Below are 25,535 nucleotides of genomic sequence, written 5' to 3'. Positions count from 1 at the left end.
CCCGGTGGCACCTCCCGGGGGTGGCGATGACGAGGCCAAGCAGCGATCAGGCCTCCTCAGGGCGAGCGAGGCGCGGCGCTGGGCCAAGGGCAACGCGATGGGCGCCGGTGCCTTGGGGGTGGGCGGCCGGCGGGAACCCCCCCTGCGGCGGCCTCGGCACCGCGCGGCGGCGGCGGCTCCTCACAGCAGCGCTGCGGGCCCGGCTCCGCCGACCGCGCCTGGGCTCGGGGGGGCGGCCCCGGGGGCAGCTCCGCCTCGTGCCCCAGTGCACGGAGCGCTGCTGCGTGCCGGGGCGGGAAGGCCCGGGGCGGGCTGTGGACATCCGTGGGGCAGGGGGCAGCCCCGCGGGCGGGAAGCACCCGCCGCAGGTGAGCGAAGAGCCGCCCGCCCCGCGCGCTCACCACAGGCCTTACCCCGGCGCCGGCCGCCCTGCGTGACGCGCGCGCGCCGAGCTCCCCCATTGGCTGGCGGCGCGGCGGGCGCGCGGCGCGCCGTGAGGGCGGGGCCGGGGCGCAGGTGCGGCGCGCGGCGGGGGATGGCGGGGCCCAACGGGGAGCCCCACGTGCCGCCGGGGGGCGCCGGCCGCAGCGACGACGGGGACGGGGACGGGGACGCCTTCGGGGAGGAAGGTGCGTGGGGAGCCGCGGCGCTGTGACCCCCCCCGGCGCTGTGCCGCCCCCGGCAGGGCGGGCCGCTGGCGCGGGTGGCCGGGCCCGGGCGTTCCCGGGGCGCTGGGGCCGGGGCTGCCGCCGTCGGGCGGGCGCGGGCCGTGTGTTCGCCTTCTCCTGTGAGGAGCTGCTCGTGTGCGCTGCTGGCAGCGGGACAGGGCGGGTGCTGAGGTGCGGGAGCGGCGGGGCGGGCCTGGGAGCAGCGGTCACCGCGCGGGGGGAGGAACCGGGCGGGGCCGCTTCGGGCCCGTCTGCGGTGCCGAGGTGCCACGTCCCTGCCGGTGCTCTGCCCGCTGCCTGCTTCCCCATGGGGGATGCGGGACGGCGGCCGGGCTGCGGCGTGTAGTGCTGGTCACCGCTCGGACTGTGCACTGTGCCCGCTGGACGGTGCCATTACACCGTTTCCCAAAACACCATCCCACTGGACAGTGCCGTTACACCGTTTCCCAAAGCACCATCCCGATGGACAGTGCCGTTACACCATTTCCCAAAGCACCATCCCACTGAACGGTGCTGTTACACCGTTTCCCAAAGCGCCATCCCGCTGCCAGGTGTGGGCGCACAAGGGGATCTCACAGTCCCGGCTGCTGCGGGTCAGACACATCAGGAGCATCATTTCTGCCCTGAAACCAACCAAGAACATGAAACCTGCCAAGAGCGTTCACTGCTCTGCATCGCCTCCGTGATTTGCCTTTCAAGCTTTTCCAAGAGCCGAGACACACATCGGATGTGACGGAGAAAGTCACTCAACCTGATCTACATCAAGGCTCTACATTAAGTTGTTCTGTTTGTGTTTAGCGGGGCTTTGTGCTGCAGCTCTTTCCTGGTCCAGGAGCTGAAGCTGTGACACCGCCTTGAGCTTACATAGGAAACCAGACTTTTGGCAACATTCTCGTAAGAATGCAGAGGAGTAAACAATGCTGTTGCCATACTCCTGGTCAGCGTTTTGGTTAGGGGTGAGGTTATGTTTCCAGAACAATACACCAAACTTGCAACTAACAGAAGGCAAAACGATAAAATGTTTTTACAGCTTATTTTAAAATGGTTACATTTTTTTCACTTCCCAAAGCTGCACAACTTACATAGCTTTTGCTTGAGCTGCAGACACCGAGAACAATTAGTTCCTGGTGTGATTACAGACTGCTTGCCAAGGTGATGGACATCACTTGGCAGAAGTAGTTACCGTATCTGCTTGGGCTCTGCTCACCATTTCATTGGAACACGCTTCATCAAATACTGGGTTGAAGTAGAGAGCTCTAACTCATGGACATTCTCACATACCTCGAAACAGGCTTTGAAAAATACTAACAATTGGCACCTTTTTGGAAATAATGTGGTTGTGGGATTGTTTTTTAATGTAAGGACATCAGCAGTGCTCTTGCTTCTAATGCCACCTCTGCATCTACCTGCAAGGCCTAACATTATATATGCAAGCTTAAATGCAACATGTGCAATTCTCCAAAGAACTGAAGGCTGCAACGCTGCTGTGAATGGCTCCAAAGTAGTATAAGAAAAGGAGGACCTTTGTTTTCTTATAATGAAAGTTCTCCTTAGTTGTTAATAATGCAAATGACTACAGTATTTAAATATTCATAGTTCTAAAGCTGCTGGTAATGGCAGCGCCCGGGGTGGGCTGTGCTGGGCACCAGGGCACCTGCCTACACGAGTGTCAAGGGGGCAGCCGGCGGGCGGAGTTGGGCTTGCGAGGCTGGGGCACTGCAGCATGGCTCGACCCTCATCCCAGAGCACATCCCCGTCCTCGCTTTCGCTGTGTCCTCCCTTCGCTTAGAGCAGCGCTGCAGCTGGGCGCTGCCTGTGCCACCCTTGGCTCCAGCGCTTCCCCGGCTTCGTGGAGGAGCCGGCCCCAGCCAGTGGGGGGTGGGCTCGCCCCACCCGCGGAGGCATCCCTCCCTGTCCTGCAGCCCACCATCCTCACGTGTTGGCCCACGGGTCACAGCTCGATGAGTGCCTCCCTGTGCTCGCTCAGCCCGCACAGCTTCAGAAGGGAACGCAGGGCTGGCTCTGCCTGGGCTCTCCAGTTAACACCCCAGCGTTCCCAAGTAACTTGTCAGCAGAGGTTTATCTTGGCTGTTTTTTCAGTTCTTTTTTGTTGTTATTCTTTAGGATTGTGTGAATATTGGGGCCAATCCAAAAGCAAGTGTTTCATTGCAGTAGCACAACCATCTTCATGTCATTCACAGTACTAATACGCATTGCTGTGAACTGCTGTTGTACTGAGGCCAACACTTCTGCACTTGAAACAAATGCTGTAAGAAACTGGACCTAGGGAGCCAACTGTCAGCATTGTACTGAACGAGTCTGGTTTTAATCTGAAGTACCCAAAGCCTTAGTGGTGCGTGAAAATCCTGTGGTTGAACTTGATGCCCCACACTTACCTCCCTTTGGAAACAATGGTGCCACTACCAGCACCTTGGGGCTCATCCCTGCGCCTGCCATAGCAACGGCTGTGCTGCTTTGGCAGTCTGACCCCAGCCAGGCCCTCGTGAAGCGCATGCCAGCCTGGGAGCCTTACACAAGTAACTCACAGAACACAAACACTGCGGCACGCAGCCAAAGTGCCTGCACGATCAGGTAAGGTGATCCCTAAGGCAGCTAAAAAGGCTGCTTTGTCCTTGGGATTTATTTGGTATTGTTGCAAATTGCTGCATGCTAGTGCTCAGCCTGCGGTCAGCTGTTTACATATGAGACCAGAGGCTGTCGGATACACCAGCAGCGGGGTTTGGGCCGCTTGTTGCCAGTCCTGCAGCTTCCTTGGTCTCGTTTGATCGGGCAACACCACACAGGCAGGACTGAGTTGCATTTTACTTCACCCACCCAGCGGCAGGCAGGCAAGGCACAGCCAGAACACCGTGGGCGTATTTTGCAGGAGCTCTCGCTGCCGTCACTGACTGCAGTGACAATGTACTTACGTTGTTCAGTCTCTCATAGTCTCTCATTTCCCTTCCTTTTAGAGTATGCAGCCATAAACTCCATGCTGGACCAGATCAACTCCTGCTTGGATCACCTGGAGGAAAAGAATGATTATCTACATGCCTGCTTGAAAGAACTGCTGGAGTCCAACCGCCAGACCCGTCTGGAGTTCCAGCAGCAGAGCGAGCAGCAGAATATAGAAGCTGATGTGCAGGGATCACAGCCTCCTGCCTAGTGTCTGGCCACAAACTTTCCATTGGTATTGCTAAGGGGACATTTACTGGTCACCAATGTAGCATAAAACTTGAGTAGAAGAGGTACCTTGTGCCTATTACTTGTTCCTTCCTGTGGTGGTTGTGTCCTGCCGTTCACCTCCACGTTCTGTTTTTCTTTAGCTGTGTGATCGGTGCAGGGCACACAGGTGGGGGTAGGAGAGCCGATTCTTTCTGCTCCCCTAACACAAGCCTGGCACTGACACTTGGTTAACACTGTTTGTAGGAGACCTGATGCAATGCAGGTAGTTTGCAGGCAGGTCCTCTTCACAAAGAGGAAAAATTCTCTCAGCGTTTTTGTTAAATCCAAGCAAGGAGTGTCATGCTCTAAGCCCTTCCCTCACAGAGCGCAGTAGGCAGGGGCTGTCCTGTCTCCAGGCTTGCCCCGAGATGTGACTCTGGTGACAGACTTGGAGAGGGAAACCCTAGGCCAAGCTCCTGCCTTGAAACTACAGCTTCTCCGTCATTTGTGTTACCTGCTATGTACATAGTATTGGCAGATGGCCCCAGATGCCTGGATGCTTCTGTCCCCTTCCGAGCATATAAGACGAGCTGCGAGGGTGATGTTTCTGACAGTTCTAAGTAGGAGCTGCCCGACTCCTCGAGCTGCTGTTAAGGGCTTGGGCGTTCGAGCGAGGCAGAGCTGCCTGGTGAGCATTAACTGTCCGGAGCAGAGGGATGGGGCTGCGAGCAGGGTCCTCTGTACATTTTGACAAGACCATGCAGGAGTGTTCTAGTCTGAAACTGTGATCTTGTCAGGATGGCCTGGCACCACCACAGTGAAGCAAGTCTTACTGTTCTATCGAGTTAAAGAAATTATTTATAAGAAATCTGTTTTATTAAAATCAGTTTGAATGAAACAGAATTTGTTCCTGAGGGTCTCCACTATGAGAACAGAATGTATTAAGCCTTGTAGTATTAACAAAGGACCCAAGATGCATTCTTGCCTAGCTTGTCTTACACAGTGTGCATCTTTGAAAGGAAACTCTTCTGAGTAGCAGAATTGGGCGCACAGTCTCCCAAGAGATTAACTTTTCCTCTGCCTGGGAAGGAAATGAGAGGAACCACAAAGAATTCTTAGTGAAAAGTAAGTCTGCATCCACCTACTTCACGAGCTTTGTCACCTGTGTAAATCACATTACCTTTCAGGTTCAACAATCCAAGCCTCAGTCTTCCCACATAATTGCTGTATCCCAAATGTACAAGTAATAACTGACACCATCCTGTATTAGACACGCTAAAGCCAGGCTTATTTTATTCTTAAAATAAAAACAGCAGTAAAGTTGAAGGTTTTTGCTCTATTAAAAGACTCAGAAAATAAACATTTCCAGCAAATATCGTATGTAAAGGGCTCTCCCTTTAAGGCCACTCTATCTGGGTTTGCGCCTAGTAGAGCGTCTGCACCCAGCAGAGGTAAGACTGGCTGTCTCACCTTTGGCGAGGGAGGAGGGCTCTGCTGCTGCCTCCTGGCCTGCGTTGGCTGCCTCGTTCTGTCCTGAACCCCCTCCGCTCCCCGGATCCTGGCAATCTTCTGTGTCTTCACTTTGCTCGGCTGCGTCAGCTTCCTCCTTGCACACAGCATGTCCCAGCAACTCCTTTGCGGTGCGGTTCTCTTCGGGGAGCGGGCAGTCGGCACTAGCGGCAGTGGACTTGCTCTCTTCCTGTAGATTTTCTTCTTCTACCACTGCGATTCCACACACATCATCAGTCATGCTGCCGAGGCTTTTGCCCTCTGCTGCAGAGGGGGCTAGCTCACCCCTGCCCTCCGGAGACCTCAGAGCTTGCTTTTGCAGGGCTGACAGCTCTGTACCCTCCTTGTCTATCCCACGATCATCATTCATCTTGCTGGTATCTGCTGCTGTAGCAGGAGGCTGTTTCGGATCATCCAGCAATTGGGAGCTGGAGCCCTGGGAATGCAAAGGAGCCTCGGGGTAGGCAGCTGTGGCATGATGCCTCGCTGCCTTGTATCTCTGCAAATGCAAACAAAACAACGTGAGAGAAAGCCCAGCTCAGCTACTGTTACTGCAGCAAGCAGCAGCTGGTCCAGAAAAACCTGTACAAAAACAGTGGTGAGTGGCAGCTAGAATCTGCAGGGGCATGACTTGTCTCGGCAGCTCTCCTGGCCTGGGGGCTGAGGCTTTCAGGCAGAGAAGGGTCGGCTCCTGTGAGGAAAAGTGGCGATATTAAACACTGAAGTCCCTCTTGCATTACTTAATGCTGAGCGACTGCATGGCAGATCTGTGGCTCCCACTACAAAAATCATGTTTTGCCAACTGTTAGTCTCAGTCAGACTCAGGACTCTGTAGGTGTAACGGCACAAGTGCAGCTCTTGCTTCAGCTACTGCCAGGACATAACTCTGCACAGGTACCCTGGATACCTGAGATGAGGCACTGCCCTCAGCTACAGAGGTGTGATTTAATGTTTATCAGATAAAGCAAGACTTAAGTTGAAAGCTTAAGATTTTTTCACTCTGTTGATACAACCTGTGAAACAGTGAAACTGTTGACAGCAACACTAAGATACCAAGAATATCTTCCTGTTACAAGGTACGAAGTTCTCTACAGAATAAAGGTAAGCATATCATCAATAAAATGACTCATTTGCACTCACTATCACGATGAGCCAGCAGAGGTCCGTAAAGAGATTGAAATGGCTACTAGCCATTTTCAAGACTGAATTCCATAAAAACAGCAACTCTGTACAGCTACCTAACATGCAGCAGGAATCTGATCTTCAAGCCGCAGACAGAGCGTGAGCTAAAGGCGTAAAACAAAGCTCCTTTTCCACAGCAGCTCCCTCCACAACCAACTGACCTTCACCTTTCTGCCAAGGTCCCTTGCACTGGCACTAGTGTTAGACCTGACAATTTAAGGAAACTACTTTGAGCGCACTGGCTTTCACCGCTGCCTTAAGCAGTGCTACCATAGTCTGCAGTGTGGAATTACAGCACATCAGACAGGCAGCTTTACATTGTAATTCAGTTTATCATTGCAGGCTTGTTTCTTCTCTGTCCTCAAAGAGTAGGATGTGCAGAATACCATAACGCATTGGACTACATTGGTCGAGTCACAATGTTGCACCCGAACTAAAGCAGGTACCAGCACGCCAATTTGTTTTCAGTGATGCTGTACCTGCCTCACCAGCAGCCCTCTGCTGAGCTACTCTGATGAGAGTACCCCAGAAACTGGCAGTGATTTAACTCAGACGGTGACAACCTCAAGGCACCGAGGCAGCCAAGAATAACAGCTACCTGCCTGCAGATTTGACATTGGACTCTTGTCATAAATAATCCCTCCGACATCCGTTTGAAGAGCGTTTGATTTCAGCTCTAAGTGGGCCAAAACAGAGGCATATGCACTGCTGCTGCAGTTTCACCCTAAGCTAATCTAAAATAAGCTGGGAAAACTGCAAGGCCGATTCCTTCATTCCTGAAATGACTAAGTGCAGGAGTGGGAGAGGATGAGCAACCATGAAGGAACAGCTGCGGTCTTCTGCTACTTGCAGTTCCAAATCCACTGCTCTAAGCGCTGGCTTCTGCAGCACCCCACCCCTTGCTGGAGGCAGTTGACTGGGAATAGGTAACCTGTCTGAAGACTAGAAGGAAAACACAAAGTTTTGGGGGGTTGGGGTGGTGGTGGTGTTTTTTTCTTAAATGCTAACAAAAGCTGTTAGGGAAGCACAGCAGCATTTGTCAGAGCAGGTTTTGGGTGCAGGCAGAGGACAAAGTCAGTGTGGGAGCCTCCCTCCTTGCCAGGGTCAGGGAATACCGCTCTCCTGCACAGGCAGGGCCCCAGCAGTGGTCACAGGAGAAGGCAGAGACAGTGCAAGCCCTGTGTGCCCACCACAAGGTACTGATCCAGGCCCCTCACCCCCTGGCAAGTCAACAAGGACAGAATGATGGAGGCAGATTCCAGGCCAGCCCAGTAGGAAAAGCTTCTAGATACAAAAGCAGCAAGGGGCAGTACGGCTTCTTGAGGTGGAGCCAGAAAAGCAAAGGGACAGTTGGCAGAGCTTTGTGCTAAGGAGTTTCTAGGAAAAGGGAGCAGACAGACAGACTGACTGACTTGCTGTTGCAGGCTGACCCTGGGGACCAAATGGACTCTCACTGACTTTTAGCTTCCATCACACAGTCTGTAATGTTAAATTTCCAGATTTCTAAGGCATCTGATTTCACCAGGCCCCTTCGTGGATGAATCACACCCAGAATTTTGGCTAAAAGAGCTGCTCCTGCAGTATCGCATGAAAAGATGCGCATGAACCAGCTTTCTTTACAAGGAACAGCCTCTGTCTCTTATTCTTTCCCCATCTCGACCCACCTGTGATCTAACAGAGAAAAGGCCTAGACTGAACAATGTACTCCACAGGTTCAGCAAACAGAGCAGACACTCTGAGGAAGATTTCCAGCCAGAAATGGGCAACAAGATGACAGCAGCAGTAGCTAGGAAGCAGGACTGGTTTTAGATCTACAGGGGTTGATGTGAGACAAACACAGAGCACACCAGGAGAAAGCTATGGCACAATGGACACCAAGGATGATGGAAATGAAGACAAGACAGCTAACGTGGTGGATTTGCTGAAGAGACACGCACAGGGGTAACAAATGCCAGGCCATGCAATCGCCAAAGGGTCTAACCTGAAAGTTCTCAAAATGCATCAGGGACTTGCAGTGTGCGAGCCGGGCAGCAGAGTCGCTATGGTAGAATTTGTGACACAGCCTGCAGAGGTAACCTGCGACGGGGACCAGAAAATCCAGGCCTGCGAAACGGGAGGGGAAGGGAAATCACAGATCACATTGAATGGAACTCAAATCATGAAAGCATGTTAAAAGGGCGGGGGCAGTGTGAGGAGAAAAGTGGAAAGCTTTGCTTCTGTTAATCAAGGATTTGCAAGATGACTTGCTGAATATCTCATCTTACCATGGAATGGCTGTGTAGTTGATATTCAGAGAGAAATCTGGCTGCCAGAGCAAAGAAACTACACAGAGCATTGGGGGGGGGGAAGGAAAAAAGAATACAATGGAAAACTACAGAGAACATGTGATCTAATGTAATGGGATCAAACCAAGCAGAAGACAGCAGGCGCGCAAGAGGAACACGCAGAGAACATTCACAGCATGAATCATTATTCCATCTGCCACACGATAGTGGAAGGTTACAGCGATATGGAAGATTGGTGTAAACAGAGCTCTCCTTGGGCACAAAACAGCCTCTGCAGAGCTGCCCTCCTCACAACGCGAGCGGCCGTTGAGAGGTTTGAAGTCAGAATCACTTACAGGGTGGGGACCAGAGACAGCCATCTGGAGGCAACACTGCCCACCAGTCCAGCACCATGTCTGAGTAACCGCTAGGTAGAGCGTGGGGGTTCTCAAGCAGAGCAAACATGCACAGTTTGGGCTCTAGCAGTGAGTTCGATACTGTCGTTGCTGCGCAGTATCTCTATACAAGCTGCATTTCTGTTGGAAAGCATTCCAATCAATATGCTTTCAGGCTCCATCTTTCCAGAGCATCCCTCATTTGCTGCCTACTTACTTCAGTATTCCTGCCCTGCTTGTTCCATTTCCTACCTTAGTAAGGTATCTGGCTCTCATCCTTTCTTCTTCAAAGCAAAAGGCAGCTGACAAACATCAATCACATCCTTATGTTTTATCACACAGTAATAAAGCAACATTTGGCTCTTTCTCCAGGCAGCAGTGACCTGTACCATTCCAATGCAGATGCTGGAGCACCACGGCCCAAGAAGCCATTATAGCAGTAGGTAGAGACCATCCTCTCTTTCAGATACAGCATGTGGCCAGAAAAGGCCCTGTGTTTAAGCCTTTGTGCTTAACTCTGCTTGCTTACCATAGGCCGTGTCTGGACAATACTTCTCACTTCCTTCGTAATCCTCCAAAGACACTTCCTTCAGCCCAGTCTGGAAACCAAAAAAAAATTAGTGCCTACTGTATCTATGCCAAATCCCTTCCTGGGCTCTCACATTTTTCTGGTAAGCTTGGGAGCAAACCGGAGGATTCACATACCAGAGACAGAGTTGCACAGCATCTGGTTAAGGCCAGATACAAAACCCAATGTCAGCAGGCCACTTGATTACAAGGGTTAAAAACACCCCTTGCACTCCAAGCCTGATGTAGCTGAGCCATGTACCTCCTTCTTGGTAACTGCTCTCTACTGGGAAGACATTTATCAAGATAAAACTCCACACACAGGTCTTCTATGAGACCAAGCTACTGCTGGGCTAGTCAAAGAGACTGTATCAATGTTGTTACCAGAAATTCTTTCCCTTGAAAAAACGTTGCTTATGCTCCTCAGCAACAAGGTAATGTCTGAAGACACCAACAGGAGCTGTACAGCACAGCAGAAACACCTTTCTGCATCCCACACGTAATGCCCGATTCTCTTTTGCATCATCCCGTGCTCTGGAAGAGCCCCAGAGCCCTCCCGCTGCAGGGTACAATGCTGACTGGACTCCCGAAACCCTGAGCTCAAGCAGCCAAGACCAACCAGGCACAGGAACCCACAGCAGATTCTCAGAAAAGTCATTCCATCTCCTTTTGCATGGCATACCTGCTTGGTAGCAGAATCCTCATTCTCTGTCAGCACTACATCAAGGTCTTCCTCCTCACCAGCTCCTCCCTCCTCTTCCTCCTCTTCATCATCATCATCTTCAAAACAGCCAACAGCATCCACTGTGATCAACTCCTCCGAATCCTCTGGGCTGCCCAACTCCTTCTCTCCTAGCCTCACCTGTCAGGTACAAAAAAGAAAGATCAGATCAACTTGGCGCTCTTCATTTAACCAAGAAGACCCCAGACTCTGAACAGACTGCTTTTGATGAGTAGAAGGGACTGCACAAGAGGCACAAAGCTATCTCGCTTCTAGACCCATCTAACTCCTTGTACCTTTTTCACTCAATTTCCTTAGGCTCTAACAACTCAAGTCCAGCAAAAGATGAAAATTAAAAGAGGGCTGGAAGAACTGCATGTCTTCCTTTCACCCATGCAATAGTCAGGGAGGCAGAAAGTTAACTTGCTCCACAGTGCAGCTGCTTCCAGTCCTGTGCAGCTCTCCACTCAGGCCATATTACCTCTTTGGCTTTCTGTTTGTGCTCAGGGGACTTCATATGCTCCACGAACTTGCGAGGTGTCTTGAAATGGCGGCTGCAGACAGTGCAGAAAGGACGAAGCGCACGTTTGGCCAGCTAAGGAAAAAGGGACAATTCAGTAAGTCACAAGAGGCACCATTCTGGAGGAAGGCAGACAAATCTTGAGTGAAACAAAGTCACAGTCCTGTATCTAAAACAGGGAGACTGCAGAGTCATCTTTTCAGCAGAATGGACTCCCTAGCTCTTACCCACCAAAAATACGGAAAATATGCAGAGCAAAACAAACGTGGCTTATAAAAGGTGTTCTGGCACTTCTCCCCTAGGAGCCAATAAATATGATGGCCTGCCTGAATTTTAGCTTGAAAGTTTACAGGCTGCCCACCAACTCCTCCATTCAATTGATTAGGTGAGTATGACAGGCCATATTTATTGAGAAAAGTCAAGAATTATAAACTAGAGGTGTTTCAGGCCGTACCGACACAGCACAACAACTGGAAGCTCCAACGCCAGTGTTCAGAGGCAGGAGGTAGCATGGCAGTGCCCTTAGGCAGTGAGGATGTTACTGGCAGAACTTTATGTGCATCTCTCCACTCCAATCACTTTTCCTTTGCTGCTTGGGGAACAGGAGATGCTAGACACTTCCACTCAATCCCCACAAAAGATCAGTGCAAAGGTGAAATCCATGCTACGGTTGTTACCTTGTGTTCTTGGGTCCTGCGATGTTTGATTAGATCCCCTGTGAAGTGTATCTGACAAGTATTACACCATCGCTGCTGGGTCTCTCTGAAGTGACAACGGATATATCTGTTAAGTCACAACTTTTTACAGTCTCCATGGAATACTGCAGTTTGCAATCTGTTCTTGGCATTGTTTTCCCCAGCATTCCTATCGTTACAGGCTCAGGTTTCTCTTCTCCCCTTCCCGGTCACTTATATAGGTTGCTTTAGCTCACGCTAACAGAAAGGCACCAGTTAAAACAAGCCTCCGACCTGATCTACTACTGCATTAAAAAAAATATATGGTACATCAAAGTCAATAGTGGTATCCTTTAGCAGGAAGAAAGTTGCCCGAAAAAGATTAAGACTCCTGAAACCAGAAAGAGATTTAGTACCTTACCTAGAACAAAGGGGCACCCTGGTGCAGTGAGGAATTTAGAACCCATGTAGGTCCACATTCAGACTGAGTTTTCTGGCGCAGACCAGCACTTACCCATCTTTTTCTGCAGGCACCTTCTGCTCCTTCACCATGGGCAGTAGTGAAACAAAACAAACATTGCTCATGTGCTGGATCTCCCCAAGTCGCTGCTGGTGCTGAATTCCAGCCATGTGGGATTGGAAATTCTGAGAGAGGTTAGGAGAAAAATTGTTTAAATGTATTCAAAATACAGAAAGTAATAGGTATAAGCTATGCTTTCCGTTCTCTCGGCTGCTGTTTAACAATGAAATGGTATAACAGCTTAGGAGCATGGCTGCCTGTGCATCCACCCACATTCAATTCCTAGCAGGTTGCTTGCCAGCCCTTCAGGAGAAGTTTATTTTATCTGCCTGCCTGCCATCATTTATCTTCCTTGTTCCTGAAGCATGAGCCCTTGTGTCCTGGTTTCAGCAAGTCTCCTGCTGCACGTCCCCACGGCAGCTGGCCATCTAACTCACTTCTGACCACCCACATCCCAGTCAGACCTGTGGATTTCTACCTGCTGGCTGCAGCAGTTGGTCTTGCAGATGTAACAGTAGAATTTAAGGACCGATTCAGGGTTGGGATCAGCTGTGCCCACCTCGCAGGTCCAGTGCCCTGGTTTCAGAGCTGTTGTACTGATAGCTCTGCTCTCGCTGCTCTGCTGGATAGTCACTTTCAGTGAACCTCCAGAACTCAACACCTGCTGAAAGAAGGAGTCAAGATTAAGTCCTCTCTCTCAGTAGAAGACACTAAAAAATTACACCTGCTTTTTATGTGACCTAAGCTCTCTACCCCTCCAGAAAATGCATTTAAGCTTGAAACCACAGAAGGCTGATCAGAAAGACTCATACACGGCTCCTTCTCCCAACACTGCTAAATCGGCGATCCCTGTGTCACAGCACCAGGCCAGTGAGTACAGATGGTCATTTCTACAGCCTCTGTAGGCACTGTATGATCCAGTCTCTGGAGACTGGAACAACAAACTGCGTTGGTAAGGGACACAATCAGCTCATGTCTCTCCACTGCAGACCTAAAGGCAACTCAGCACCATGTCTGATGGGGTAAGGAACTTGTACACATAGGCAGGATGATATATTTGCTCACATCATCAAATGCCTCCAATTATGGAAGGCGATCAAGTCTGATTTGCACCATGGGTTGAATCTTTGCTTACAGATTTACACAGCCTAAGGTCCTGGTTTAACATCTAGCATGTGGGCAAGTTATTTCATGCAGAAGACTCTCAGGTTGCTGGCTTCACCTGTGTCTCAGTTTTCCAAGCTGCCTTTCAAAAGCACAGACTACTACCTGCTCACACCTGCTGTGATGCAAGTCCCACTGCAGCTACATCTTTACCACCATCACCTGAATTTTTTTACACCTGCTCTTCAGCAACATAAAAAGATATATTTGCCCATGGCCCTCAACACATGCATTTTTCAGCAGCTCTTTCAATTCAACTTTCCGTTTTTCCAGATGAATACTAAAATCTTAATGAACCCTAGAATCCACGAACAGCCAGCAGTAGGTAAGGCACAGGCTAGCAGAGGTACAAAAGCAGCAAGTCAGAGCAGACTGTGCACTAATTGCAGACATAGTATGCCTTATTGCCAGGGACAACAGCTTACAGCAGGAGACAGAGCTCCAGACGTGGGTGCCATCTGGTTCCCAGTGGCAACGGGCTTCTCTGGGATGGAGGAGGAGGTTCTATGCTCTGCACCACCCCTGCACAGTGCAGTGTCTACTCACCTCAGGAGCCTTTGGTTCCTCAGAGAATTTCCTCTCTTTAGAGAGATCTTCAGCTGTGTACTCCTTTGCAACGCTTGTACCTAGGAAGAAAAGAGTCCTTTTAGCGGTGTTAAATCAGCAGAGCAATGGAAGAAAAAACAAAGCAGCACTTGAATGAAGTCAGGGAGCTTTCCTCACAGTGATATTGGCCATAAGCCCAGTTCACAAACCTTTCTCCAAAGAAATCTTTATTACAGAGGGAAATTTCCCGTCATTTGCATTTGGGAGGCAACAGGTTTTAAGGGACTATATTTGGATTTGGTTACCAGACTTTCTCCTTTCCCCATTCTGTATGGCTGGGGGAAGGATGTTTCTGACAAGACCCACGGGACCCACAGACGCTGATCTACAGGTGCAGTTCCAGCAAGGAGTGCCCTAAAAGAGCAAATCACAGGGCCCAGCAACTCACCATCAGCTTGAACATGGGCGCTTGACTCTCCTGCTTCCTTGCTGCCTGTGGCATCCTCTAATGCAGCCTCCTCAGTCTCACTTTAGGAATATCAAGCAAATGAGGTTATTTGCCATGTTACAGACAAAGAGATTCAGAAGACACACCAAGGCACAGGCTAGAGTCTAAGCTGCCACACTCTCCATTAAACCCCCAATTCAATATGCTACTGGAAGTGGTACTTCAGGCAACGATTCAGCAGAAATACATAAAACAAAATGAAGAGTGGGCATGGGCATTCTACAACAGATACAGAAACAGCAGCCAAATAGTCTGGACAAGAAGGTTGCAACTGATTTTGTGGATCACTGCCCTCTTCTGCAAGATGCCTGCAGGTAAGTAAGTTCATACAGGAAATTTTCTTGGTAAGAGCTCTGAGAGCTCACTCCTGTCTTGATCAGTCACCTGCGGGGAGACTGCAATACCCAGAAAGTACCCCAGGCTGCTCCGTGCATGAGGGAACAGAGACCTGTCAGAACTGCAAGGGTTCTCAGTGGTGTCTTACAGGGATTTCATTGTAACTGCCTGCTCTATTCCTATCAGTCCTGTTTCGTTCCAGAGTCTGCTTGTGCAGAACTGTACAAGACGCAGATCAAAAGGACTTTGCTTTACTTGGTACTGGAGGAAAAAAAGATCTCAAGGGGACTGCTGAGAATGAACAGTTGACTTTCAGAGGGCACAAAGTGTACTTTACAATATCTTTCTCCATCCCCCATTTTCCCATCAGGGCTAACATTTTTCACCATGGCTTGAACATCTTCTCTCTCAGGACGTCACAATATCCCACCCGCTGGTGTCCTTCTGCTAACAGGGAGCAGCACATTCTGCACAACCAGGAACGCAGACTGTACAGGTACTGCATCCAGTGACCCAAACACACACGTACTGCAGAACTTATCAGATTGATAAGTGATAATGTAACTGGGTTACACGGCTATAAATATGCAGCAGGGTTTGGGCAGTGCAAACACGAAGAAAACAAGAGCGTCTGGCATTAACATTATTTGTCAAGTGCTGCCAGCAGACTCAATGCTATACCACACACAGATGGTGACAGCACTCCAGGGCAAGGGTTTGCAGTCTAAACTGCAAATCTAAGGAGCAATCTAGGGGAGCGAAAGCCATCACAATCATGATCTAAGGAAGAAACAGATACTTGTCAGGCCATGCTAGAAGTGGGTGTTCAAAGAGGATTTGAAGATGATAAGTGCTTTCTGCACTGGAATGAGGATGTTGTTCCAGGTACACAGATGGTACATAGCAGAAAAGGCAGAAGTGGGAAAAACCTGAAATAAAGAAGGAGGCTGGTATTCCTGGCCAAAGGGAAATGCAACAGTGAAACACAAAATAAAAGTTTGTGACAGGCATGGGGGCAACGCCCTTCTCATCTGTGAAGGGCAATATGAGAACAGTAATTTTTTTTCAGAGATCCATCATCTGTTCATTGGAAGTAAACAGAAACACTTCAAAAAAAGAAAAAAAAAAGCTCAGGAATGATCTATTCTGAGTAAATACCAGCCATAATATATGCATCAAATCTGGCAGTCCCTAACTACTGCCTAGGAAAGGATTTTCCTAATAGCAGGCTTGTTGCAGTGAGCTCTGTCATTCTCCAGGCTTGATATTTTTTTCCAGTGTATGTAACAGGACTTTGATTAATACCCTACTAAATATTAATGTAATTAAAATTAAATTAGCTTTGGCAAACAGATTACAAAGCATACGCTGAAATGCATTCAGCTTTGCATTAATTGAATTTATTCACTTTCTTGCTAATCAAGAGTCCATAATTCACGACGGTCCCTGCTCACATAATATTTATCACTCTTTAATGTTTTACATGATCAAGGTAGCATCTGAACATCAAAGTAATACTGGAACATTGTCCCTAAAGCTAGCCATTAATCTCTAATCTACAGATGGGAAGCAGAGAGGTGAAGAAACTTGTCCAAAACCACACGGTGAATTGTTAGCAGGGAAGATAAGAGGGCCCAGGAGTCCTGACTCATAGTCATTAACATATGTCGGAGAATTCTCAAATCGATGCCTCCAGAAATCTGTATTCACTCCCTCCTCCTCTCCCTCCGCACCAGCGAGGAGCCAGCTCCGGGGGCACCGCGGGCGCAGCCGACCCGGGATGGGCGGCCCTCCGCCCCGCTAGGTGGCGGTGCAGCCCCGGCAGAGGGCCCAGGCGGCCGGCCCCGCCCGAGCAGGGCTGCCCCGGGCCGCCCCGACCCACCGGCCGGCGGTGCTGGCTGCACAGGCTTCGCAGCAGGGGCACCGCGCTCGCTCCATGCTAGGGCGTACCGGTTCCCTTCCCCTTCTCATGCCGCAGAATCAATGACCCTCTCCTACACCTGCTGTAACCTTACAGAATCCAAGGCTTTTCCTCTCCGCTGATACGTGGCTGCTCATTTCCCTTTTTGACATTTAGGGAAGAAAATTAGATGAATACATCAGAATAGAAAAGAACCTCCCTGTGGCTTACAAGAATCCTGGCAGGAGAACACATGAGCAAACTCCATTTTCTCGTGCTTTTCCATGAGCCGCATCTCTTTATTTTTCATTCCCATAGTTGGATCACCCATAGCAGAGACCCTCTAACACCCTGGATCTCAGCAAGCATCGTGAGACTTTCTGAATTGTCCATGAGCATCTGAAATACCTCCTACATGCTAGGCATCAGGCCAGTACAGTACATCCCTAATTATTAAAAAATACAATTAGACAATAATTCTAAGCACAGTAACTATTTCAATACCCTGTTCAATAAATACCTCTTCAGTCTTTTTGCAGCAGGCTCAGTGTTCAACACAGATTCTGTTGGAGTTCTTGGTTCTGCAGGAACACAGAAGGAGATCTCCTTAGCGAAGCAGACCATGCCACCTTGAGCATGTTCCCTAACCGAATGGCCAATGCCAACAAAGCTCTGTTAGAGCAAATAATGCTATACGTTTGCTTATTCTGAATGTGAGAATTGTAGTGATAAGGTTAGATAACAACCTAAGAGATTTTAGCTTTATTGCAGATGTTACTGTGTAAGGTGTCATCCAGAACGGAATCTACATTTATGTCTACTAAGTGGGTCTCCATGCTATACCTAGGTGACAAGAGCCCAGATCATAGGAACATTAGTATAAGCCAAGGTGGCATATCTGTCTGACAGCAGTCACTTAACCACGTAATTTTCACCACTGCATATACACTGGCCACAACCTTGTCACATGCCTGCATTTTTAGACTAGGCACTCTTCAGTCAGAAATAACATTCCCACATCTGTATTGCATCCCACACTGTAAAGGATGCAGCGCCAGCAGCTTCTGCTCTGAGGAGTGGAATACCAGTACTCTTTCAACTCATCTTTTCATTAGCATGTTGATTGCAACTGGTTCTGCTTTGTTTGTTTGACTCCATGAGTTGTTGAGTTCAGCACAAGTAAGGCAATGTGGAAGCTTTCATTTCAAACCAGTTTCCTTCCCCCCACCCCCCGCCCCAGCTTACACGGGGCTCACTGTCAAAGTGACTTCTGAGAGACTTCCATGCAAGACATATGGAGCTAGCTTGTAAGAACCAAAAATACTCAGGTAAAAAGGATGTATGAAGCACATAGCTGAGGACTATCACAGGCAGTTTAAGCATTTACAATGAGAAATATAGATGATTAAGACTAAAGTAATCTCCAATCTTTGCTGCAGGAATAGCCAAGAGAAGTTTATAATGTCTAGAAGCATTTGTTCCATGGCAGGCTTCCCCCTTACCTGTGGATGGCAAGGAATTGTTCTGCTCTGACCCTGCTTGCATTCCCTCTGGGATTTCCATTTTCTCATCACCTTGTGCCTGAGATGAAGAACCAGGATCTAGTTCCCGCTTCCTGTCAGGGACCCTCTGGAAGTCCTGCAAGGGGCAGAGAGTCACTGCCAGCGCTTGGTCTGTCCTCAAACCCAACACACCACCCAAAACACCAGCGTTTTACTGTGGGGCAGGAACAGGAATTCCAGCACAGAGTAAAGGAAAGGAATAGGCAGTTTATGTTGGGCTGCCTTGCTTCAGGCAAGTTCATTCCACAGGCAGCCCGTGATGTTTCTCCAGTGCTTTCAAGTAGCAGCTGTAGGAGACCCAGCTGCTTGCGGAGAGTAGGGTTGCTTTAGAGGGACTCTGGCAAGAGGTGAATGGGCAGGGAAAAAGAATAGACAAAAATAATCCCTGTTCCTTTTGACTCTGGAGAAAAAACAGTCCAACAGTGGAAGTCTGCCTTATCCACTATGTCTTTTTGACAGAATGGGACCAAATATGCAAAAGCTAATCTAGGAGGAAGTACGTACTGGTCAATTAACCCAAGAACCACTTCCAGGACATAAAAGAGGTCTTAATGGTGGAAAGTGAGAAAGTTTTTTACAAAACACCCTGTAGATTTTACAAAATCCACATGAACAAATATCATGACCCTAAAAAAAAGGGGAAATGGCCCAAAGGCAGAGTGACACATCCATAGTAGGACCAAGTCCTTTGGGAACAACAAACTGTTTTGGAAGGCTAATGGGGCAGAACTCTGGCCTCTGTGAAGAGCAAAGCACTCAGTTAGGATTTCTTCTATTTTAATTACTTTGAAGCTGGTACTTCTAAATGTTCCTTTTATATCTTAGGTTTAAACAGTTCTGCTATGAGGAATTCTCTCTCTCTGGCAAGAAATGACAAGAAACCTTTGCATTATAAATGTAAATATGGACCACTAGAACCTTAGGGATGGACTTATTTCTGCATTTCTGTGTCAGCAGCATGGTGCAAAACCGTTTTCGTTGTAAGGCACTCTCCCTTCTGTTTTGCTCTCCATCTATGATAAGTCAACTGCTGCAAGTGCAAAAGGAGCACAAAGCTCCCAACAGTTGGAAACAAGCAGCCCACCTTGCGAAAAGTCCGGTTCTGCCGCTGGAAGGGAAGGCCTGGGAAGCCCAGCCGAGTTGGCTTCAAGGAGACCCCAACAGGTGGTGGCCCTAGGAGGGAATGTCTTGTAGCCTGAGGGAAAAACTGCTGCAGTGCTGGCGCTGTCATGTTAAATCCACGTAGGTTTCCTGTAAATGCAAACACACAGCGTATCACCACCCTGCACTGTGCAAAGGAGAAAGAAAAATCTTCCACCTGTAAAGGGCTCCTCCGTGCACAACCCTGTCCTTTACTGGGCATTGTACGGGTGCTCTATGCTTTACCCTCTCTTCAGCACCCACAGAACAATTTGATGTGATAGCAACTATTACTATGTATCAGGCTATTTAATTATAATTGTCACTGCAGGCTAAGATCATTAGAGCAATTAGTTGATCTGAGCACAGTAGTGCTTGTGTCTGCAACAAACAAGGTCTCGATTTACAAAAATTCGCTGTGAAAAAGGAAAATTCATCCTACATCTGTGCAGCTGGCAGCCCGCACCATGGTATGGGTGCTGTTTAACACAAGCCAGCAACAGCATTTCATTTAAAACAACACTGGACTTCTCAAACAAAAGATTCCGCAGTCCTCTGCCACTTGGTTGTCATGCAAGCTCAACATGTCAACCTAAACCCTGACACATGAGACTCTGCCATTTCCAATTATAATGCTCTGCTTTCTGAACAGCTCTTTCCAGCATCCACAAACTATTAACTGAGTCTCAACGATTTCTTACAATGGTAGTCCTTGCTATCCCCACTTCACGGGGGAGGGAATGGAAGTGCCCAGATGCCTCAGCTATACCCTCAGAAACTGTCTGCCACTCTGGGAACATGGACTTACACTGCACCTTTTTTATCTGCCACTTGAATTAGCACATACTCTGGGCTTTTTAGCAGCTGTCAAAACAGGGCAGTGAAGAATGGAGACAGGCACCCAAAATCTGAAAAACTGAGCTACGCTGTTTAAAGCCAGCAACACCATAGGAAATACTCCTCCATGTTTGTCTTCAACAGTAATCTAATCCCTTATTACTTACCATAAATAATCTCTTACTGTAGAGAGATATTGCTATATTGAAAAACTGTAAGGCAAGAAACCATCTTCTGCTCTCAGTTTAGTGCCTTTAAAGAACCACAAATCCATTTCAACTTGAAGTATTTATCTCTTCCTATTCCCATTGCTGAAGCCACATACAGTCAATTAATTATTTATGCTGATGTTTCCCAGGTACAGAAATACTACAGCATCAGATATTCTTACATGTAACCCAAAACTGAATGACAAAAAAATTCAGATCCCTAAGAAGGGCCGCACTGGACACTGCAACCATATTACATGTTACCTGTGGCTAGGTGGTGTAGATTATTGGAAGAAAAGTCACAACTCAATTCAGCATGTAGAGATGAAAAGAAGAGGAACAATGCTAAGACAAAGCGCATGTAGGAGCATTCATTAACATACCTTATCCTGCTCTCGCATCTAATTTGCCCCAGGTCCTTGGCATACTATTCAAATGTGACTTCTCAATAAGAGGTTTTGCTTTAGGGAAAAGGTCAGCCCATGCTAACACCAAACGTATCTGAGTGTGGCTGACTGAAATGGAATCAGACCTTTTTTCTTGACACAAATATATATACCAATCTTCGGAGCATGGCTTGTCCTTTTTCACTGCCACTTTCCCTACAACCTGAGAGAGATCTGTAGAGAGCCACTGGAGTCACTAGAGAGCCCTCTCATTAAACGGGCAAGAGAGAACAAAAGGAGAGTTAGCAACATGCAGAATAAATCTATTGTCTTCACATCTGGGCATGATTCACAGGCAAGATAAAAATCGCAGGCATTAATCTAAACTAGACACTTTAAAACTATCCCAGGTACTGATTTTCTCTGTTGAAAAGAGCTGTCAGGTTAAGACATGCGCAACAATAAAGACACAGATGTACTCCTAATATCTTTACCTTTGCAATGGTATTATTAAGGCAGCTTCATAAATTTGTTTTGAAAACATCACATCTGGCAAAAAAAAAATCCACTTGTGGGAAAACAGTGACGGAAGAACACTGGTATTATCTGCCACACAAATGACAGCCATTTCAGGGAATCGAAATTTCACAAGACAATTGAAACCCAAACCATTTTCCACCACAATATACTTCATTTGTTTGTATTGCACTAAGTTTGGACAAAGACAAGCACCTACTGCAAACACTGTTAGCGTGTATTTAACAGGCAATGAAAGAAATTGTTTTAACCTTCCAACCAATGGGGGGGGGGAGAAAAAAAAAGTATTTTATCTAAATATATTGATGAAAAAATACTCTCTCTGCCAAGTCTAAGAGGGAAGGCACATATTTAGTATCCAACCTGATACCTTCACCTTCTAGTGCTGCTCCCGGTTGTGAGCAGTTGGGCATATGGGATTTTCAACAACAACTGAAGCACCTCTGTAATGTGGGCTATGGTCAAATTTGAAGCGGGGGGGGGGAGACATGACAAACAGAACTGCCAAATACAAGGACTGCAATGGTTCAGCAAGGAGTAGCCATACTATGTTTCAGTCCATGAAGGATGATTAAATAACTCCAATAAGTACGCGTCTCCCATAACGACAGTACCTTGCATCTGCTGCATGAGTAAGGCCCGCTGAAGCATGGGATTGGCATTGAGCAGCGATGGTTGATTTGTTGCCCGTAAGCTCAGCATCTGTTGCTGTTGCGGTGGTGGCAAACCCCTGGAAAAGAAGGCATTAATCATAAGAACTCAATAAAAATTGTACCCTTCAATGCCAGGCACAAGTATATATAGCATATATATACAATTCCAGGCACAAGTGTGTGTGTGCATATATATATACACACAGAGAATAACAAGTATAAAACAGAGGAGCAAAGAACATCTGAAATGCTGATATATGTGCATGAAAAGATACCATGCACTGGCACTGTATCCTCTTTCTTCCACTCTCCTGGAATTTCCAAAGCTGACAGATTATCTATCAAGGAATTTGAGGTCAGAGAGAACTCCTTAGCACCAAGCCCACATAAAGCCTCTCAAGCAGCATAAAAAAAGCCCAGAAGCTGACTGCAGTTCTACAGACTCATGCAGCCCTTGTCAGTAGAAACGAGCGATCTAGATCAGCAGCTACATTTGACACAACAACAAAAAAGTAAGTTCTAAAAAACGGGGAGTTTTCTCAGGAGCTTAAAGCAGATTTTCCCAAAATCGACGCCTCCCACACGGAGCCAGACAGGTCACAACTCTAAATGGTGCCCCCTAACTGCCAAGAACTGGATGGAAAAATAAAGCACGGCCTTCATATTTCACACACGAGGAGGAAGGAGCGAGCGGAGAACTCTCCACTTGTAAGGAGGGTGGAGCAGACATGAGAGAAAAGTCTGAAGAAACTGGCAGGAGCTTCTTCAGGCGATGGCAAGGTCAGGCCCACCTCTAAGCACAACTGCTGACACAGCCAAACCCGCCAGGGCTGTGAAGAGGTAAACGCGGAGCAAAATATTCATGCTGACAAAAAAACCCCAATGCTCTTAACAGAATTTACAGCAGCTCATCTTCATGTTTGCTGCTCTAGATTGTTCCAGTCTCGGCACTGAGATATTTATACCAGAAAAAGCATACTTTTAAAGGTGTCACACGCATCCCTGCTATCCAGCAGTCAGCCCCATACCGGCATCTTAAGGGCAGCTTTGTTTCTAGCGTAAGACATGTAATAATGGCAGAAAGATTCAGAGGCTGGTATTTCTAGGAGAACAGAGAGATTCACCACATTTACCCCAGAGACACATGCCTTATAAAGTAATTATTGTAATTTATTAAATAACGAATTAGCTTCCTCCTTAAATTCACATCCCATCGCTTTGAATTTGCAGAGCATAAGGCCTGAAAGGTAACCGTAACTGCAGACAAGCGCATCACCCCAGAGAACCGCTGTCAGCCCCAAAACCGCAGCCCACGGGGGCCGGCGGCCGCTGCCCGAGCAGCCGCTGTGCCCGGCGCATTTCGACAGGAGCCCTCCCCGCTCGCCGGTTTGTTCCCGGCAGACGCCACCTGCCAGCCCCCAGCCCCCGGCCCGGCCCGCGCGGGGCGCGCCGCTAGCCCACCCGGGCAGGAGACCCGGCCGGGAAGACAATAAATAAACGGCCTCAGCTCAGTAACGAGAGAACGAGGGTGCGTGTCCCCGCGGGGCGGCTCGGCCAGGTGCGTTCGCCCGTTTCTGCAGGGGGAGGCGGCCGCAGGGCCCCCGGCCGGGCGCCCCCCTGCAGCGCGCTGTGCCGCCCCGCGCCGGCCCCCGTCCGCGGGCATTGCCCCCCGCACGCCGCCTCCCCGCCGCCCCCCGGGCCTCCGGCCCCCCGGCTCGGCCCCGGGCGCGCCCCCGCCTGCCTCGGTCGCCCTCCCCGCCGGGGAAGGGGCAGGCCGGCGGCCAGCCCCGCCGCGGCTCCCACGGGGCGAGGCGGGAGGCGGAGGGGAGCGGTCCCCTGGGACAGGCCCGAGATCCCCGGCCTCGCGTAGCGGCGCTTACCGGCCTCCCTGCTGCGCCGCGGGGTGGTGGTGGTGCTGCTGCTGCTGCTGAAGGAGGTGCTGGAGCTGCAGCAGCTGCTGCTGGAACTGCTGCTGGTTGAACATGTCTGGGGAGCCCCGAGCGGGGGGAGCCTGAGACAAAACACGGGAGGGCGAGGGAGGCACCGGCTGCGGGGCTGGCGCGTCTCAGCCCTGCAGCCATTGAGCAGGGGAGCCGCTGCCGCCCATTCATTCACTGAGCCGATCCCCCCCTGCCGCCGCCTCCTCCTTCCCCCCGGGGTCATCGCAAGCGGCAGCCTGGGGAGGAGGTTCCCAAACCCCACCTCCCCAAACCCGCTCCCCCCGCCGCCACCCGCCCGCGCCCCCGCTCCCCGCCCCGCCGGACCCACGGCGGTCACCGCTCCCCGCCAGCCGCCTCCATCTTCCCGCCGGGGACAATGCCCGCCTGCCGGGCCCCGCGCCCCGGAGCCGCCGCTCGGGTACCCCCGGCCCGCATCCCACGCGGGGCCGCGGAGCGAGGTCCCCGCTCCCCCGGGAGGGAACGGGCGCCATCTGTCCGGGGCTGGCAGGGGGCATGGAGTAAGCGGCTGCGGAGGGGGAGCAGATGGCATCCAGCAGCGTGGGGCTCTGCTCTTTGTGGGTTTGTTGTTTTTTTCAAAGAGTCCCGGGAATCTCGGGTACCATCTCGCCGCGGAGATGGAGACAGCCCCGCACAGCCCCTGGCTGCTCGCTGCGGTCGCCACTTGGCGAGCTTGCCCCGGGAACCCGGGAGAAAACACATGGACTTTGCAGGGTTGCTCTGGGCTGTAAGCTGCGTTGATTTCTAGCAGGTCCTTTTTTTTTTTGGGGGGGGGGGGGGGGGGGGGGCGGGGGGCTGCTGCAAAACCTTCCCTGCAGCTCCTGTTTTCTAAGTATTAACTTTAAGGGTGTTCAGCACACACAGCCTCTGTATGAAAATATATAGTGACCGACACTTCATCTTACACAAAACCTAGCAAGGGTAAAGATGTGTTTATGCTCTTTGCCATTCCAGAGACCCCGTCCTGAAATAATTTACTTTATAGTCTTATTATTCACACCAGTAAAGACTACTTGATTCATTGAAGGCCTCGGAATTGATTTTTAGCTGAACGTATTGTAAGCCAAATGCTGTTGCTGGTGATACACAGTTAGCATGCATAATTTTCAATGCAGGCAGCATCATGTGTTGATTTTTCCTTTGGGCCTTTTTATACTTTCCCGATTTTACAATAATCAATTCAGAGGTGACCATCCACCCATATTAATCAATGGCTGGCCACGTTAATGCCCAGGGTCCTTTATCCAGTCCCAGCTGTCTGCACACAGAGAAAATGTTCTCCTGTTAAGCATGAAAGCTGAAGTATCATCCCAGCAAATACATACATGGAGCAGAAAAACATACATGGAGTCTTTTTCAAATCATTTTGCGTAACTGATCCTCTGCTCCTGTAATTGTACTATTACAGCAGCTACTGGCCTGGCTAGTTTGCAGGGGTGGGGAAGAGGGTTAGTATTATGATCCTACAAATGTCTGACTAGTCAGTATGTTAGCCAGACATGCAATTCTGGTTGTATAAATAAATGTAAATCTGAAATTGATGTGTTCTGGTCTTAATTCTACAACTAAAGTTCTTTATGTATGCTTTGTATGTAACATTTGGAAATCTACAGG

The 25,535-nt window shown here is 49.4% G+C and overlaps 2 protein-coding genes across 8 annotated transcripts; one reads left to right on the top strand and one right to left on the bottom strand.

The window, feature by feature from the left end:
* Window positions 1-480: 480 nt before the first annotated feature.
* On the top strand, window positions 481-5,159 carry BBLN (bublin coiled coil protein). The gene is made up of 2 exons (XM_055721073.1): window positions 481-629; window positions 3,641-5,159. Exons 1-2 carry the CDS (start codon window positions 536-538, stop codon window positions 3,832-3,834), a joined length of 288 nt encoding a protein of 95 aa, XP_055577048.1. The 5' UTR covers window positions 481-535; the 3' UTR covers window positions 3,835-5,159.
* CIZ1 (CDKN1A interacting zinc finger protein 1) lies at window positions 5,098-24,468 on the bottom strand. 7 transcript variants are annotated; one of them, XM_055720966.1, is made up of 16 exons: window positions 24,232-24,468; window positions 23,844-23,974; window positions 21,925-22,040; window positions 19,286-19,452; window positions 18,142-18,277; window positions 17,160-17,220; window positions 14,344-14,423; window positions 13,896-13,975; window positions 12,664-12,849; window positions 12,180-12,310; window positions 11,669-11,753; window positions 10,953-11,066; window positions 10,433-10,612; window positions 9,713-9,782; window positions 8,506-8,627; window positions 5,098-5,841 (listed from the first exon to the last, which is right to left on the bottom strand). In XM_055720966.1, exons 1-16 carry the CDS (start codon window positions 24,451-24,453, stop codon window positions 5,242-5,244), a joined length of 2,481 nt encoding a protein of 826 aa, XP_055576941.1. In that variant the 5' UTR covers window positions 24,454-24,468; the 3' UTR covers window positions 5,098-5,241. The 7 variants fall into 7 exon arrangements, with proteins under 7 accessions (XP_055576941.1, XP_055576943.1, XP_055576942.1 ...); XM_055720968.1 differs by having other exon boundaries at window positions 5,098-5,778; XM_055720967.1 differs by having other exon boundaries at window positions 12,664-12,846.
* Between the last annotated feature and the right edge of the window lie 1,067 nt (window positions 24,469-25,535).

The sequence above is a fragment of the Falco cherrug genome, chromosome 9 (assembly GCF_023634085.1).
Source record: "Falco cherrug isolate bFalChe1 chromosome 9, bFalChe1.pri, whole genome shotgun sequence".
Lineage (NCBI taxonomy): Eukaryota > Metazoa > Chordata > Aves > Falconiformes > Falconidae > Falco > Falco cherrug.
This window is presented reverse-complemented; position numbering and strand designations above follow the sequence as displayed.